General features: G+C 36.5%; 1 protein-coding gene across 1 annotated transcript; it reads left to right on the top strand.

The window, feature by feature from the left end:
* Positions 1 to 5,821: 5,821 nt before the first annotated feature.
* On the top strand, positions 5,822 to 10,194 carry DIPK2A (divergent protein kinase domain 2A). The gene is made up of 2 exons (XM_008925299.2): positions 5,822 to 6,122; positions 8,769 to 10,194. Exons 1-2 carry the CDS (start codon positions 5,876 to 5,878, stop codon positions 9,098 to 9,100), a joined length of 579 nt encoding a protein of 192 aa, XP_008923547.1. The 5' UTR covers positions 5,822 to 5,875; the 3' UTR covers positions 9,101 to 10,194.
* Positions 10,195 to 14,896: the final 4,702 nt, after the last annotated feature.

The raw sequence follows: 14,896 nt of genomic DNA, 5'->3' as shown, positions 1-14,896 counted from the left end.
TTTTCAGCACAAATCCAAAACACAACCCCAAACCAGTTACTGTGGAAAAAGTTAACTTAATCTCTGTCAAAACCAGCACAAAAAGCAAACTTAAAATTGACACAAATACTTTGCTATTAAAATAAAATACTTGCACGTACTGAAGATTTTTTCAGACTGTAAAAGGTATCTGTCAATTAAATCCAGAGTGCATTAAGGCAACTTTGTCTAGAGCTGTAGGTTTTAACAACCTCTTTAAATGGAGATTCTTCAAAGAATGATGGTGAACATTTGTATCTTGTATGTAAATTACAAGTCTCAAGGACTTTTATTTTTTTGACTCTAATAAAAATGCCGAAAGCTATGTGCCAAATAGCAGTATTTCTGTGTTTTTAATAGATTGTGTAAATCATGGCCCCTCCTTCAGATATGATTTTAGCTTAATGACTTTATTCTTCTCACGACTTCTGATCATTCTTATTCCTTGTGGGGGGAAAAAGCAAAACAAAACAAATGAAGCCAAACAGCTGTATCTCTATTCCCAGTATAATTACTCTGCATGAACAGTCTGTTGCCACATAACCTAAAATTCTTCTGGTTTCTCTTCATGTCATCAGTGGGCTTTCTGTTTGGCTTTGTGACGGGAAGAACAATAATTGACATCTGGTAAACATATATTAAAACATTAACTGTGATCAGTTTGAAACAATTTCTTGCAGTGAATTCACTCAAAGTAGCAATTTAGCCAAATGTTCCACAGAATCTTTTTGCTGATCCATACATAACTCAGTAAGAAGTAAACGGGCAAATGTTCTTGCTTGGGATTTCTCTTTTCTATTTTTTATCATACACACTGTTCTAGTCATAGGTTATTTTCTGTAGTGCTATTCCAAATACATTGGTACAATGTAGAATGTCAATTCAGTTTTAATACTTGGTACCTTTTAAACTTTCTCTATTACTCAATTTAGTGTTTCTGATCCATAATTCTGTTGCCAAATACCAAGAAGTGGATTAAAGACAGCTATTTGCACTTCCTGACATGTCCTTGAGTGGACTTGTGTTAAAGTCCTGGCTCATACAGATATTGGTGTTTTGATATACTGAATTTCCATTGTGCATGTTTTTAAAGCAAACACATTTTTTTTTTGGTTGAGTTAAAATTGAGTGGCCTTGTGTTACAAAAATATTCCACTAATTTGGTTGTATTGAAAACTGAAGAATCATTTTTTATAGTGACATGACTACATATATTAGGCCAGAGCTGGCTCATACTTGTCATGTTTACTATGTTATATTTAATTATGGTCCTTAAATTATCAAAACTATTTTCATCCTTTTCTGGTGAAACTTTCCTAGAGTGAAGACATGAAAGTGAAATATAAGGGATATTTAAAATGGTCTATATGTATTATGATGAATGCCTGTCTGAATTTAGAGGCTTCTGGGAAATCACTATACAGACTTAAATAAAAGTTCTCCTGAGAAATTGCAACTTGTGCAGTTTTCAGTAGTACAAAAAAAAGATATTTTACCCCACATTTGAAACCTTGTAAAAACAGTGTTGTTCTGGTGTTGTTCAGGGACCTCCCTGAATTAAGTAATTGAAGGTTTGTTTTAGTCTCGAATTTTGCAAATTGTCAAAAATAAGAGTAGACCATCTCTTGCAAATTTAATCTGAACAAAGTTTTATGAACTACAAACTAATTTGAACAGGTAACAACCAGTAATGACATTAAATTTGCTTTGCTATGGTTCTCAAGTTTAATCATTATCTATTAATTTGTTTGGAAAAACGGCATACTTCTACTGACATTGTGAATTGTAACTTTTACAGTTCAAGTGCTCAACTGAATAATCGAGCAACTTCTAATTCTGAGTATTTAGAGTTTGTTGCATATTTTTTTCCTATACTGTGTCAATTAAGCCTGGTATGTACCTCTCGTTGGTATGAATTGTATGTAGTAACTGGTTGAAATGTAATCAAAGTGAACAAAAGTCAGTTGAATGAGAGAAGCGTCATTTCAATGGGAACACTAATATTTGGAGTACCAATGAAATCACCTCTTCACTCTGTGTGTGTAGGCTATGTATGTATAACTTCTGTGGGAGTTCTAGGTAAATGTCAAATGGTTTGGCATATAGTTGAGGACTAAGTGGTTTTCATTATATTCACTAGCATTCAGAAATACACTTGAATGCATATTTTCCAGAATGTGGATCATCTCCAGACAAAAGGCGGTGTCTTCATTCAGACTGTGCTTTTTAACCTTCTTTGCTCTGAAAAGCATCACTGTAAAATCTGCTTCCAGCTCTTTGTGGTTCTAGAGCGTTACCTGTTAGCCTTGGTGACTCAGACAAGTGCTCCTTTGGTTTACACTGCAGTACTCAACAGTACTCTGAGAGAAACTAACTTTCCTTTTAAGGAAGAGCATGTTATTTAAATTCTCCTTGCCAAACCAGTTTGTGCCTGGGCAAACAGTTTAGTAGGATGATTTTAGTGAAGGTGTCACGAAGAGTATAATTTTGCCATGAAGTTCTTCAGGGTCATAAGGAGCGAAGTCCCCACTCTGTTTTGCATGTGTTTTTTAAATTTCATTATGTGTGAGGTGTAGCTCTTTGTTTGGGTGGGGTTTGTGTTGTTTTTTTTAAAGCTGGAACTTTATGCAGGCATTGCAAGTGACATGTGGCATCCTCTGGAATAGCTTCAAAAATAAAAGAATGTTTTTTAATGGCACAGTGGAACAATAGCTCAAAGATGTCAGTTGTTGCTTCAATTGCTTTGGCTTTTTTTGGTCTTGATTATTAGGATGAATTATATCTGATTATGATAAACTAATATTAAGTGTTTAATTCAAGAGGGATTTATGTTGTTGCAGATTACAATAGGCCTTATCAGCTTCAAGCTGGTGAGTCTTCACTGCCTGATCTAACTCACAGCTCTGAACAAGAACCACTGGCAGATTTGTCTATCTTCTCAGGTTTAGACAGATGGAAGTGAGGAAGACAAATGCACTGACAGTGTGTTTTATGCTTCAGTGAAGTGATAAATTCGCTCTATTAATTCTTAATATTTATTCTGAGACTACACTGTGTTTGTTTTAAAAACATAAATGCAGTATTATTCTTTCAGGAACAACATGCCCTTTGTCCATCTGACAGGGTTTATTTAGGATTTTAAGTCTAGCTTAGAGAGATATCTTGAAGCTACATTGATTAGGGCAACTAAAATGTTTTGTGGATGTGTCACTGGGAATGGAGGTAACAGGTTTTTTGTTGTCTTTAATGTTGTCCATCTTTCTGTTAGATTATACATATTTCTCTGAATAGAGAAAGATAATTTTAATGAGGGGAAACTTACTAGCCTACCTGTTTGTAGTTTTTTATATGCATTATTTTATTTTAAAACACTTTTAAAAGTTTGTCTGCGATTTTCATGGCATTTGTGTGTGTTCACAGATAAAATGTGAGTGGGTGTATCAGAATCAGATTCTTTTGTCAGACAGCTGTTTCTGCTTTTGAACAAGAGCTTAGTTTTTATCTTAATTCTCAAATGCACATTTTTAAGTCTTCCAATAGCATATTAAAGTACAAAATGATCTAATTAAAAATTTATACTACTAATAATTTGAGAATTAAACCCTAAAATAATGTTTTGCATTGCTCCACAGAAATCACATTTTTGGCAGTACTGTACTAAGCTTTTTTTTTTTCCTAAGTGCAGATTGTTCATGGAAAACATGTTTATTAACCATAAAAATTAGTGTCATACCTTACTGGCCTTCAAAGTTTTAATACATGAAGAAAAAAAATCTTCATGTTAGCAGCAGTTCCCTCTTAAAAAGCTGCTTTCAAAATAGAATAGTATACAAAGTTACAAATCGCTGCTTGCAAAGACAAGAGATCTGCTCTTCAATTAATATTCTTGTCAAATTCACCAAGTAAATATAAAAACTGCTGAATGAGGCACTTGCACATATTTTTATCCCCTTCTTCGGCTACTGACTCGGGTAATGAAGTGTAGATGTGGCTGTTACATGCCAGTTGGAAGGGGGCCAAAGCAGAGATGTTGTTTGTACATGTGCAGATGTTGGCAGGATTCCCTGCACTCCTGTTGTCAAAAGATCTTTTTATTGCCACCGTGTTATAAATATATCTGTGTTACAGCGTGGCATGCAGATATTGTGCTGGTAGTAGGAAGGGTGTTCACTTCTGAATAAACCTAGCTGCTCCTAGCATTTCTTGTGTGAAATGAATTTCAATGCACACAGAGCAGGGAGCATAATAGATGTGTTTTGAAGATCAGTGACTAACACTGTACTTTGAAAATCACTTTAAACCATTACATAAATCCCTGCTGCTGCTGGAAAGGAAAACTCTTAGCTCCTTCCTTCTTCTGCACCTGTCTGTTCAGGCCTTCTCCCTTCCTTTTACCAGTACAGTCCTAGCATGATGTGATGAGATGGATCAGGCTACTGATGCAAACCAGCCCAACCAGTACCAGCTGCCTTGCTTTCCAAATGACATGAAGGAAGGGATGGAAGTGAGTGTGCTTGGCTTGGGAGAGATGGACACACCTCTACTTCCAGTGGTAGCATGTCCTTTGCCAGCTTCAACTGTTTGGGGTTGAATTTGTGGGTGGAAATGGAGGCAAAGTCATAGGCAGGGCAGGATTGGTGTATAGAAAAGGAGAAGGGTGGAAAACAAAAGGAGTGGGGTGGTCCAAAGTCAAACAAAAATATTTAGGCATCCATGAATTGAATGCTGATAAAATGGAGCAATATGAAAATGTTATGCACAGTTGGTGAAATCAGCTAAACCTGTGTTTCTCAGAAAATGTAATCAGGTAAATTTTCTCCAGTATGAGTTTATATGATGTGGGTAAAGTAGTTGGAGTTTGTTCCTTTGTAAATAATTAATTTCATTTGATGGACAATGGCCATTTGCTTCTTGTTTTGTTTTGGTCCAGAACTGAATACAGTAGGGATATGTGTACTTGAAATATCACTTTTGTAATGTTTATTGATGCCGCAGCCAAATAAGGAACACTGAGTTAGCACATACTTCAGTTGTTGGAAGGTTATTTTGCTAAGCACAAAACAAGCAAAAAAAACCCCAAGAAAGGGGTTTTTCTGGAAAACCTGTCTGGAAGACAGATTTTACTTTTGATAAAAATGTTATGTGTCTGTATGTGATAAGCACACAGAGTATGTATGTAACAATTAATCAAGAGGTAGACTTTAAGGTATACTAGAAACATAAGATACCCTAAGTTTGCTTTTGTATCTTAATCCTTCTATAATCCTTTCTGTGAGAGATCTTGAGAAGATCCTTAAAGGAGTCCAGTTAACTGGGAAAAATGGAAGGGGCGATGTTGGAGAGAAGGAGGTGCCACTTTGTAAAGTTTTTTTCCTTTAGGTTATTAAAAGAATTAGTTTTAATTAAAAATATCAAATGCAAAGTTACCTTGGTGGGAAGCATACTTGCATTACTACAACAAATGTGTAATAAAACACCAAGAGATAAAGATGGTTGGTGGAATTGTGTATGTGAATATATATGTGTGTGTGTGTGTGTGTATAGTATATGGAAAGCTAGATATGGGTCATATGTTGTTTCAGGTCCTCCAACTCTTTCTGTTCATTAGTCCAGCAGGGCCTCTTGCTCACATAAATATATTTTGTGTTGTTTTTGTTTTCCCTTCAAAACTTAGAAGCATATGAAAATATAGTGTGGATGGATATTTACAGGTTTCTGGTCTAAATTTTATTGAAAAGCCTTTAAAAGTGTCTAAGCTGTTTTATATTAATTGAATCTTTAAAATATTTTTGAAATACAGAGTTTTCCATCTGACGAGGGCTGGCCATTCGCCAAGTACTTGGGAGCATGTGGAAGGATGGTGGCTGTCAATTATGTTGGAGAAGAGCTGTGGAGTTACTTTAATGCACCATGGGAGAAACGAGTGGATCTGGCCTGGCAACTGATGGAAATAGCTGAGCAGCTGACAAATAATGACTTTGAATTTGCACTCTACCTCCTTGATGTCAGCTTTGACAACTTTGCAGTTGGACCAAGAGATGGGAAAGTTATCATTGTAGATGCAGAAAACGTTCTGGTAGCAGACAAAAGGTTAATCAGACAAAGTAAGTGTCTTCTTTCACTGCCCTCACCCCACGTGTCTCACTTCTGCCTCTGCAAGTGCAATATTTAATGTATGCGTAGTTGCTGGATGCTTATTTTGTTGGCTTTACAACTAGACTACTAATTAACAGATTAATTAGCTTTCTTCTGGAAAGCTGTTTTCTTTTTCTTCTTTTTCTGCTTGCTTTTTCAATTAGACTACTAATTAACTTGACCAATATGTCACTTTCATGAGGTGTTGAGCATACCTGGACACGATTTACATGTACTTTTAAGCTCTGTAAACCTGCATCAATGGAGAGGTGGGGGTGGGAGGAGAGAGTTGTGGGCATTGGATGTGTTTGTACAGATGGATGGACAGACAGACAGGTAAGCTGCCTGGCTGTCTTTTCTACCTTAGTTAAGGTAGACAGTTCCTTCTGTCTTTTCCAGACATCTGTGTAAGGATAGAAGGCTTGGCATTCTATTGTCTGTGAATGACAAGGCAGTGTTAGTGCCTTAGTTCCACAGCCTGCCTTGGGTTTGGCTGTTCCAGTTGGTGCTCTGTAAGAATGGAACTGAAGGAATGGGTAATTTTATTTCTGTTTCCAAATGGGAATAGAGAAAATTCATTCATCTTTCTGTCAACTGTAAAAGCTCAAAGCAGTGGCAGCAGGAGAGATGTTTGACAAAGTGGCATTACATAGGTTTATATTACTTTTGAGCTTATAAGGAAAATGTGACAGACGTAAGGGCTGGAGACCCTGAGCATGAAACCCTGGGTTCTGCAGGAGACCCTGAGCATGAAACCCTGGGTTCTGCAGAGGTTCATGGCAACAGGCCAAGTGATTCCAGTCTGCCCTGGGTGAATGGATTTTTATTTAAACTTTGTGTATAAACTTCATACGTCGTGCTGCAGAATTAACTTTAAGACTGTTTTTCTATCCACATGCTTTTCTACAAGGAAGTGTGATTTGGGGTTGTTTGGTTGTTTTTTTTAATTAGATTTATTATATATCCTTAGGGACCTTAGATTAAAACTACCTGAGCCTACCAAGAAAACCTTTTAATGTATTGGATATTCAGTACATTTACTTTAGAACTTTCTTCTCTTTTCTTTTTTTTCGTTTTCCACCCTCTTAAAATAGTATTACTGACGACTTTGATTTTTGAAGCATGTTGGAAATTGCTTAGTCACAAATATGACCGAATGAACTCTGAAGAAGCTGATGTGCATGTGGAATAGGAACAAGTTGCTTCTTGCAGAAGCTGAATGCTGGAAGTGTCACACTTACATCTGTTGTCTGTAGTCTCAGACTAACTTGGCTCTAACTAGGATTTTACTGTGTGATTTGTGATCTAACAATCAAGAACAGAGAAAACAAATGAGGACATGAGAAAGATATTAGTCTTTGTATAAACTTGACATTTAATACTGATTTCATTAATCTTTCGGAAAGATTCGTGGAACAGTCTCTGTCCACAGTGATTAATATACCTGTTTAGATATTTGAATATGTACATTCTGTCCAGTTGCACTGTACAGTAATACTTAATACACTCTGTGTGGGATATCCTATTTGAGTTTGCTGAAGTCCTTTTTCCAATTTTCCTTTGGCTTTTTTTTCCACTTGGAATTTTCAGTTCATTTTACAAATTTTACATCATGTTTTTATAGCTTTAGCAGTCATTTTTCAGTCTGCTTTTTGGTTTTGGCTCTAGTGTGCCATGAGTGAGAAGGCCAACAGTCAGCTCAGAGACTACCAACACAGATTAATTTTATTTTGTACCTCACACTGCTAAGAGAGATCTGCAAAACTATGATACTCCATGATAAGGACCTCTTCTCAAAGCTGGCAGCAACCTAGAAACTTAAGATGAAAGTTTTCTAAGAAAGTAGGGAGAGCTCAGGAGATCTCACTTAGTAACCTTTTATATATTATTACTGTATAAGGTACTGTACGTAAATCAGGTTTTAAGTTGAAGAAAACTGTGACAAGGACACCAAATTTTGCTAACTTTTAATTATTTATTAAAGAACATGTATGTAAATGCCATTTGCTTTGCTGATTTTTTTTTTCTTCAAAGATTCTAAATAATGCATCTAATTTTTTTAATATGTACTTCTTGCTTACTACTATGTCTAAAGTAAATAGAAGATAAAGTTTCAGAAGTTTATGGCAATTACTTTGCAATGTTTTTTTTAGTCTATGTTAGACCACTTGCCAGCATTAGTTTCCAGGACAACTGGAGAAACCAAATCTATGTTGCTAAAATAAATTATGTTGCTTGTTTGTTTTTCTCTCAACTTTGGTTGTGGATTGCTCTCTTGTACTTGCTTATGCAACATTTTTTCCTCTGGGTATGTGTGAGTGTAGGTTTCATGTGTTTTACTGTGCTGCTTTTTTTGCTTCTCTCTCTTTGCTATCTATTTTACTCTCTTTCTTTCTTCCCCTAATTTTTTGTATCGCCAGGACCATATCAGCAAAAGGGTGTATCAAACTGTCAGATGCAATTTTAGACTGGAACATTAAGGAGTTTGTCTAAACAAAGTTATAGTTTAAATATTAGCAGTTTGCTCTGTATTGAGCTTCTTATTGTATTCAGATACACATATGCTCTTTCCTCCTGTCATTTTTTTTTTTTTACTGTCTCCTTATATTTCACAGATAAACCTGAAAACTGGGACGTGTGGTATGAAAGCAAGTTTGATGACTGTGATAAAGAAGCTTGTCTGTCCTTCTCAAAGGAGATTCTTTGTGCTCGTGTCACTGTGGACCACAATTACTATGCCGTTTGTCAGAACCTTTTATCCAGACACGCCACGTGGCGTGGCACTTCGGGGGGGCTCCTGCACGACCCCCCAGCTGAAATTGCCAAAGAGGGGCGCCTGGAGGCCCTGCTGGACGAGTGTGCCAACCCAAAGAAGCGCTACGGCCGATTCCAGGCCGCCAAGGAACTGCGGGAATACCTTGCACAGCTCAGTAACAACGTCAGGTAGTCCACAGCGAAACTTTTTTGCAGCACTGGCTAAAACACTCTTGCGAAGACACACAGAAAATGAAGTTTTGGACTTGCGTGTTCAAAAGAGAGAATAAAAGAGCCCCTAGTTTATCAGTTTCCTAAATACTGTAAAAACAGAATTTTATGGTGTTATAATGTTCCTTTGCAAACAGACAAGGTACTTACTGAATTAAAACTTGAGCTACTATTGACTGGTCTCCCTAACTGTTTAAAAGGGAGTAGGTCACAAAAGACTGTGATAGCTTAATTGACAGCTTGTGTGTCAAAGGGTACTTTACATAAAACTGCATTAGTGTCACAGTTTTGTGAAGCTGATGTTCTTACTTGGAAAGTCAAGTTAGACTGGTGGCCTGTTTTAAAGGCCTTTTTCCTGAAATCATTGTCTCATTTTTGTGTTTGTTTAAACACCTCGAAGTGGCATTTACATCCAGGTAAATCTAGCTTCTGCATTCTTTCAAACTGAACAGGCTTTCATGTTAATGCTGTGCAGAACATTCCTACTGTGAGTGCAGAATTCCCAAGTTTACTGTCTAATTTTAGGGGGTTTTACACTGTATTTTACTATACTTAGACATTGTGGTTTATTTCTTTAAAATCATCATAAACTCAAATGTCACTTGAACTAATATTCATTTAATGTCTTTTGTAGTTCTGCCATTGGAAGTATCACTTAATGTAACTGTTGTACAAAACTTTCCCTTCATGCCAGGATATACACAACTGTTTAGCAGGAAATCATGGTATGAGCTGACTCTTGTTTTTAACAGAGATAATTTGAGAGTGGGAGAAACACTACAATAAAAAGATCTGTATTAATTTAAATTGGGATAGAAGCTTGACTAAAAATAAAAATTCACTAGTCTGGTGTAGTTAAGCATAAACCAAAGAAAATGGTTTTATTGGTTTCTAAACAAATAGTAAAGAAAAAAATGCTATATTGTAGTGAAGTTAATAATTTTTCAAAATTCAGATTTTGGAGGTCCTTGGTTACTCTCTGAAGAACTTCTAAAACTGTGCACTTACACTAGAAGAAAACTCTAATCTTAATAATTATGTCAAGAAAGTTAGCAGTTCTACATCATTTCTAATTCTGTTGAATACAGATATAATGAATATTGAATATTCATTACATATTGAATACAGATATAATGAATACTGAATATTCATCTTTTGATTTACCAATAAACTGTACTCACTCTAGGTACCTTTTCTTGAACTAAGTTTGACTATTCCCTGTGCAGTTAAAACTGACTTGTTGAGGTTTGTGTAAATATGGAGTTGTTCTCATAAATTACAGTTTTTATAAAAACCTCAGTTACTGCTACAAGAACTCACTTCAAAGCTTGCTCCTCAGTTTTTGGTTTTGCCTTTTTTTTTTTTTTCTTCAACTACTATGCTTCATTTTCCTGAAGTCTTATTCATACAAAGATACTCTTAGGAAATGTATGCATATTACTTCTTGTAACAGTAATGAAGGAAACTTATATTTCTTAAATGTGTGTATCAGACAATATTTTGTACAAGCTAAACTGAATTCGGAGCAAGGTAGTGTGTGCTACTTTCAAGAGCAGAGTTAGGATGCCTCCTGTCCTGCATCAAAAAACTGATGGAACCTGTTGCTGCAAGTACAAGGTGAGGAAAATAGCAAACTCACTTCCTCAAAGCTCAAAGTGGAGCCATACAGAGATGCAGAGTGCTTTTTCATTTCTTAAGTCACTGTATTTTCAGGCCATAGTATAATGGTGAACATGGTGATGGTGCTGAGTTGATGGTTGGACTTGATGATCTTAAAGGTCTTTTCCAACTTTAACAATTCTGTGATTAAGGATATTTTATAATTGGAGATTCTCACTCTAAGTCATCATTACCTCTGTAGTCCTGATTTGCTCCCAATCTGTTGTCTTGTTTTCTGAAGCTGGAATGTCCAGTGCAGCTTTTAGTCTTAATTTTTCCCCTCATTTGAATAGTTTTATGTGCTTGTTCTGGCACAAGCTGTCAGAGGAGGTTCATGTTACTTTTCATCATAAAATCCTCTTAATTGAGGAAAATAGACTCGCCCTCAGACTAGGTACTACTACCCTACCATAGAAGCCTTGACTTACCACTAAAGTTGATTTTTAAACATGTACCACATTTCCCAAGGAGCGAGTGGAGTACGATTGTTGGAGTTGCGAAAGGAACAAACACTGCCAGTTGTGGTCATTACTTAAGACAGTTATGTAACTGTAAGAATGTTCTGTTACATTTTGTTTGGGGTTTAGCTCCTCCAGAAATAAGTCACTAAAGGTGATTATAAAAGGAATTTGGAACTTTAAGAAACCAAACCAAACCAAAAAAATAAAGAAAAAAACCCCAACAAAAAACCCACTACAACAAAAACACTACAGGGAAAACATTGTGGAGAGCAATAAATCTTGTTCCATTTGCACCTGTCAGATATTTATTGTACAATAACAGTTTATATTTTTAATCATTGCCCATTATTATTGATGAACATGGTGAAATATTTTTGAATGAGATGTTTGGGGTTTGTATGTGCATTAAAATTGTCCTTTTGTACTGTAAGTTACTGTTTGTTTGGAATATTTTATCAAAGCTGTCTCCCTGTGCCTTTATATTACAAGAAAGTTGTTTCTGCAACTTCTAATGATATTAATAAAGAATACTTTAAGAACCTCATCTCAGATATTTATTTTCAGATCAGTAAGTCCTTTAGGGTTGACTCAAGTCTAGGATGTGTTAAGACATACATGGTTTTTGTAGTGTTCCAGAATTGTACCATTGTCAAAAGTGACAGATAGCAACCTTTTTTTCCCTCCTCTTTTCTAGCAGACTTTTTGATCCAAAGTATGAATGATCTGTCAGGAATCACATACTGTACACTGCACTGGTGAGCTTTTGCTGGATGCAGAAGGGTCCTATGGCTGCTGGATGTCTTTGCAGAGTGGGCAAGCGATGTCAGGGCAACGAAGGGTCTGTCTTTTCCACAGCAGAGAAATCTGTTGTTGCCACTCTGGAAGTATGAGAAAGTACCTGTTTTGTGTGGTTGGAAATCTAGACAAATTTTAAGGACATTAATAATGAACAGTGGTGGGGAATAGTGACTTGCATGTTCAGATCAGAGCAGGAAAGTTCTGACTTTGAAAGGAAAAATATCTAAGGCTGTTTTTTATATTTGGTGAGTTAACTCCAGTCTCTTGAGAACAGCACTGTGAAGGCAGAAACAGGCTGTTGAATACACAGCTTCTGTTCAGGGAGGAAGAGCTCTCTTTTAGGGGTGAGTATAAGTCAAACAAGTTTAATACACATCTTTCTATTCTGAACGTGATAATTTTGTATATGCTTAACTCTTACTACATATTCTGTCTTTTGATATTATCAATGGAGGCTTAGTATATATATTTAATGTGTCCTTGATATAATGTCCTGTATCACTTTAAAGAAATGGTGTTTCTATTTTGAAAATATACTGCATTTTTGTTTTGTTTTTTTTTTTTTTTCCTCCAAAAGTAGTTCTGAAACCCCTCAAAATAGTTGAGCAGCTGATTTCATTGCTGGCAACCATTAATGCAGTTTAATTTTGACTTGAAAGTTCTCAGGTTCTTTGGTTTTCAGGCTGAGGCAGAAATGTGTGGTTTTCTGTAAAATGTAGCCGTTCTTAGTGGGCAGCTGTGTCACCTGGACCTTAACAGATACTTTTTCCTCACAAGAAAACTTAGTTTTCTTATATTGTGGGGATTTTTGGCAATTTCACATGTTAAAAAATTTGCTTACTGTGACAAATTAACATGCATTGTCCCTGTGGGAAGAAGGGCCTACAGAAAGATAATGACCAAAATTCTGTGGGGAAAAAAAATTGGAGGAATATTGCTGGGGAATGGAATGTAGGGAATGAAGGGAAACTTGCTGGCTTCAGTGCCTCACAGTAGAAAGTTAATATACCAATAATGGGCTTAATTTCAATTCTTCTGTAATATAAGGAACAGTTCTAATTGTTGATTTAGATACACTTATTTAAGAAACTATATGTTGATATGGTTGAGCTGAGCACACTTGTGCTTGCTCTCCTAAGGGTAAATTCAGAGCTCTGGCAGAAAGCAGATGTGGTTGTCAACAACTTTTAAGAGTTGCTCTCTGTTATTGACACCCAGCACACGCTTAGCGAGTGAGTGGGGGATGTTTGTACAGTGAGTGCACAAAGTTACAGGAAGATGGCAAAGCATACTTTGGGTCTTATTTTCTTGAAGCTCATTTCCTGCTTATGTAGTTCTGTTATGAATCAATATGCTTCAAAAAAATCTCATTTAATTTGCTCACTGTTTTATAAAAGCAACACATGTGAACACCTGGCAACTGTCAGTTTGTTTTACAGGAAGATGAGACTTGACAAAGGATGGGAAAACGTGTTCCTTTCTCAGAACACCTCCTTACATTCTTTGCTTTAGATGCTCTTGATTGTGTTTATTTTTGTTGTTGGGGATGTTTTGTTTAAAAACTTCCTAGTTTACAGAGGAGCAGAACTTGACAGGGAGGATAAAACCAGTTTAACAGATGTCCCTTCAGGTGTTTGCCTTCCCATCCTTCTCAGCTGTACATACTGATACAGTTCTCTTTTGCAGATGCTGTCAGCTACAATACTTTCCTAATTATTGTTCTAATTACTCTGAATCCTGTACTTTTTTTCCCCAAAGATATTATAAAAATTCTCATATTAGAATTTTGTTAACAACTTTCTTAGAAGAGGTGGTATTTTGTCTCTGCCAAATAGTAAAATTATGAATACATATGTTATTAAATTATGCTTCTCTTTGATCTTTATATATCTTGTTTATTTTCAGTATAATTCAGCACTATCATAGTATAAATAGACTGAATTTGCTTTCTGCTAACATTGCCTTTTTTTCTTAATAATTAATTGGCTATTGAAATAGAAGTATTAGGGTCATCTCATTCACTGTTCCTTTCAGGAAGGTGGGATTTGGAAAAAAAAGAAACTGGCTAATGGAAGTGTGGTGGTGTTCACTGTTTGAAATGTGAAAACTGTGGAAATTCAGACCAGTACCTAGGGTTACATGGCATATACTTGCTATGATGTGCACCTGCCCCAGAACCAAATATGTTACCAGAAACGTTTTTATCACTTTTGTAGCAATTCTTTGCTTGTGAACACAGCTGTCTGAATTTATAAAGGTTTATCATGTATATGACTGCATTATCCAGATACTTCAGCAGCACATACAGTGGGAAGGAAGCAAAACCTGAGGCTGTCCCCTGGGCATGGCCTCTCTTTCCCTGGCACTGCCATCTGCTCTTTCAGGGCTGTGGCTGTCCTGCAGAGCTGTTCAGTGCAGGAGGAGCAGCTTAGAATTGGAGTATCAGTGCCAAAGCCTCTACATCTTCACTGTGTCCATGTCTGAGATCTGCTGCAGCCTAAGCTGGGACTTGACTCCTCGGCTGAACACCTTCAGTATGTTTATGCTCCATTACCAGTTCAAATTTGCATGTATCTGATAGGCCTTGGAAGACACTCAGTGTGCAACATGGGTAAGAGCTTCTGGCTTAGTTTTCTCTGCAAAGAACCTGGTTCATGTACATCAACACTGCTCTGTGACCAAATCAACACCTGGAAGTGGGGATAGGATTGAGAGATTGATTTCAAATCTGCCTTACTCCTCCCAATCATGGTTAATGTACACCCAGACTCTGATAGCTAAAGCTCTTCACTAGGCAGAATGAGGATCCTGCATGGACTGATCTTCCCCTGAGTTAAGTT

The sequence above is a fragment of the Manacus vitellinus genome, unplaced genomic scaffold, assembly GCF_001715985.3.
Source record: "Manacus vitellinus isolate BGI_N305 unplaced genomic scaffold, ASM171598v3 scaffold_29_pilon, whole genome shotgun sequence".
Classification (NCBI taxonomy): Eukaryota; Metazoa; Chordata; class Aves; order Passeriformes; family Pipridae; genus Manacus; species Manacus vitellinus.
Note: the sequence above shows the minus strand (reverse complement) of the source record. Positions and strands in the feature narration are given on the sequence as shown.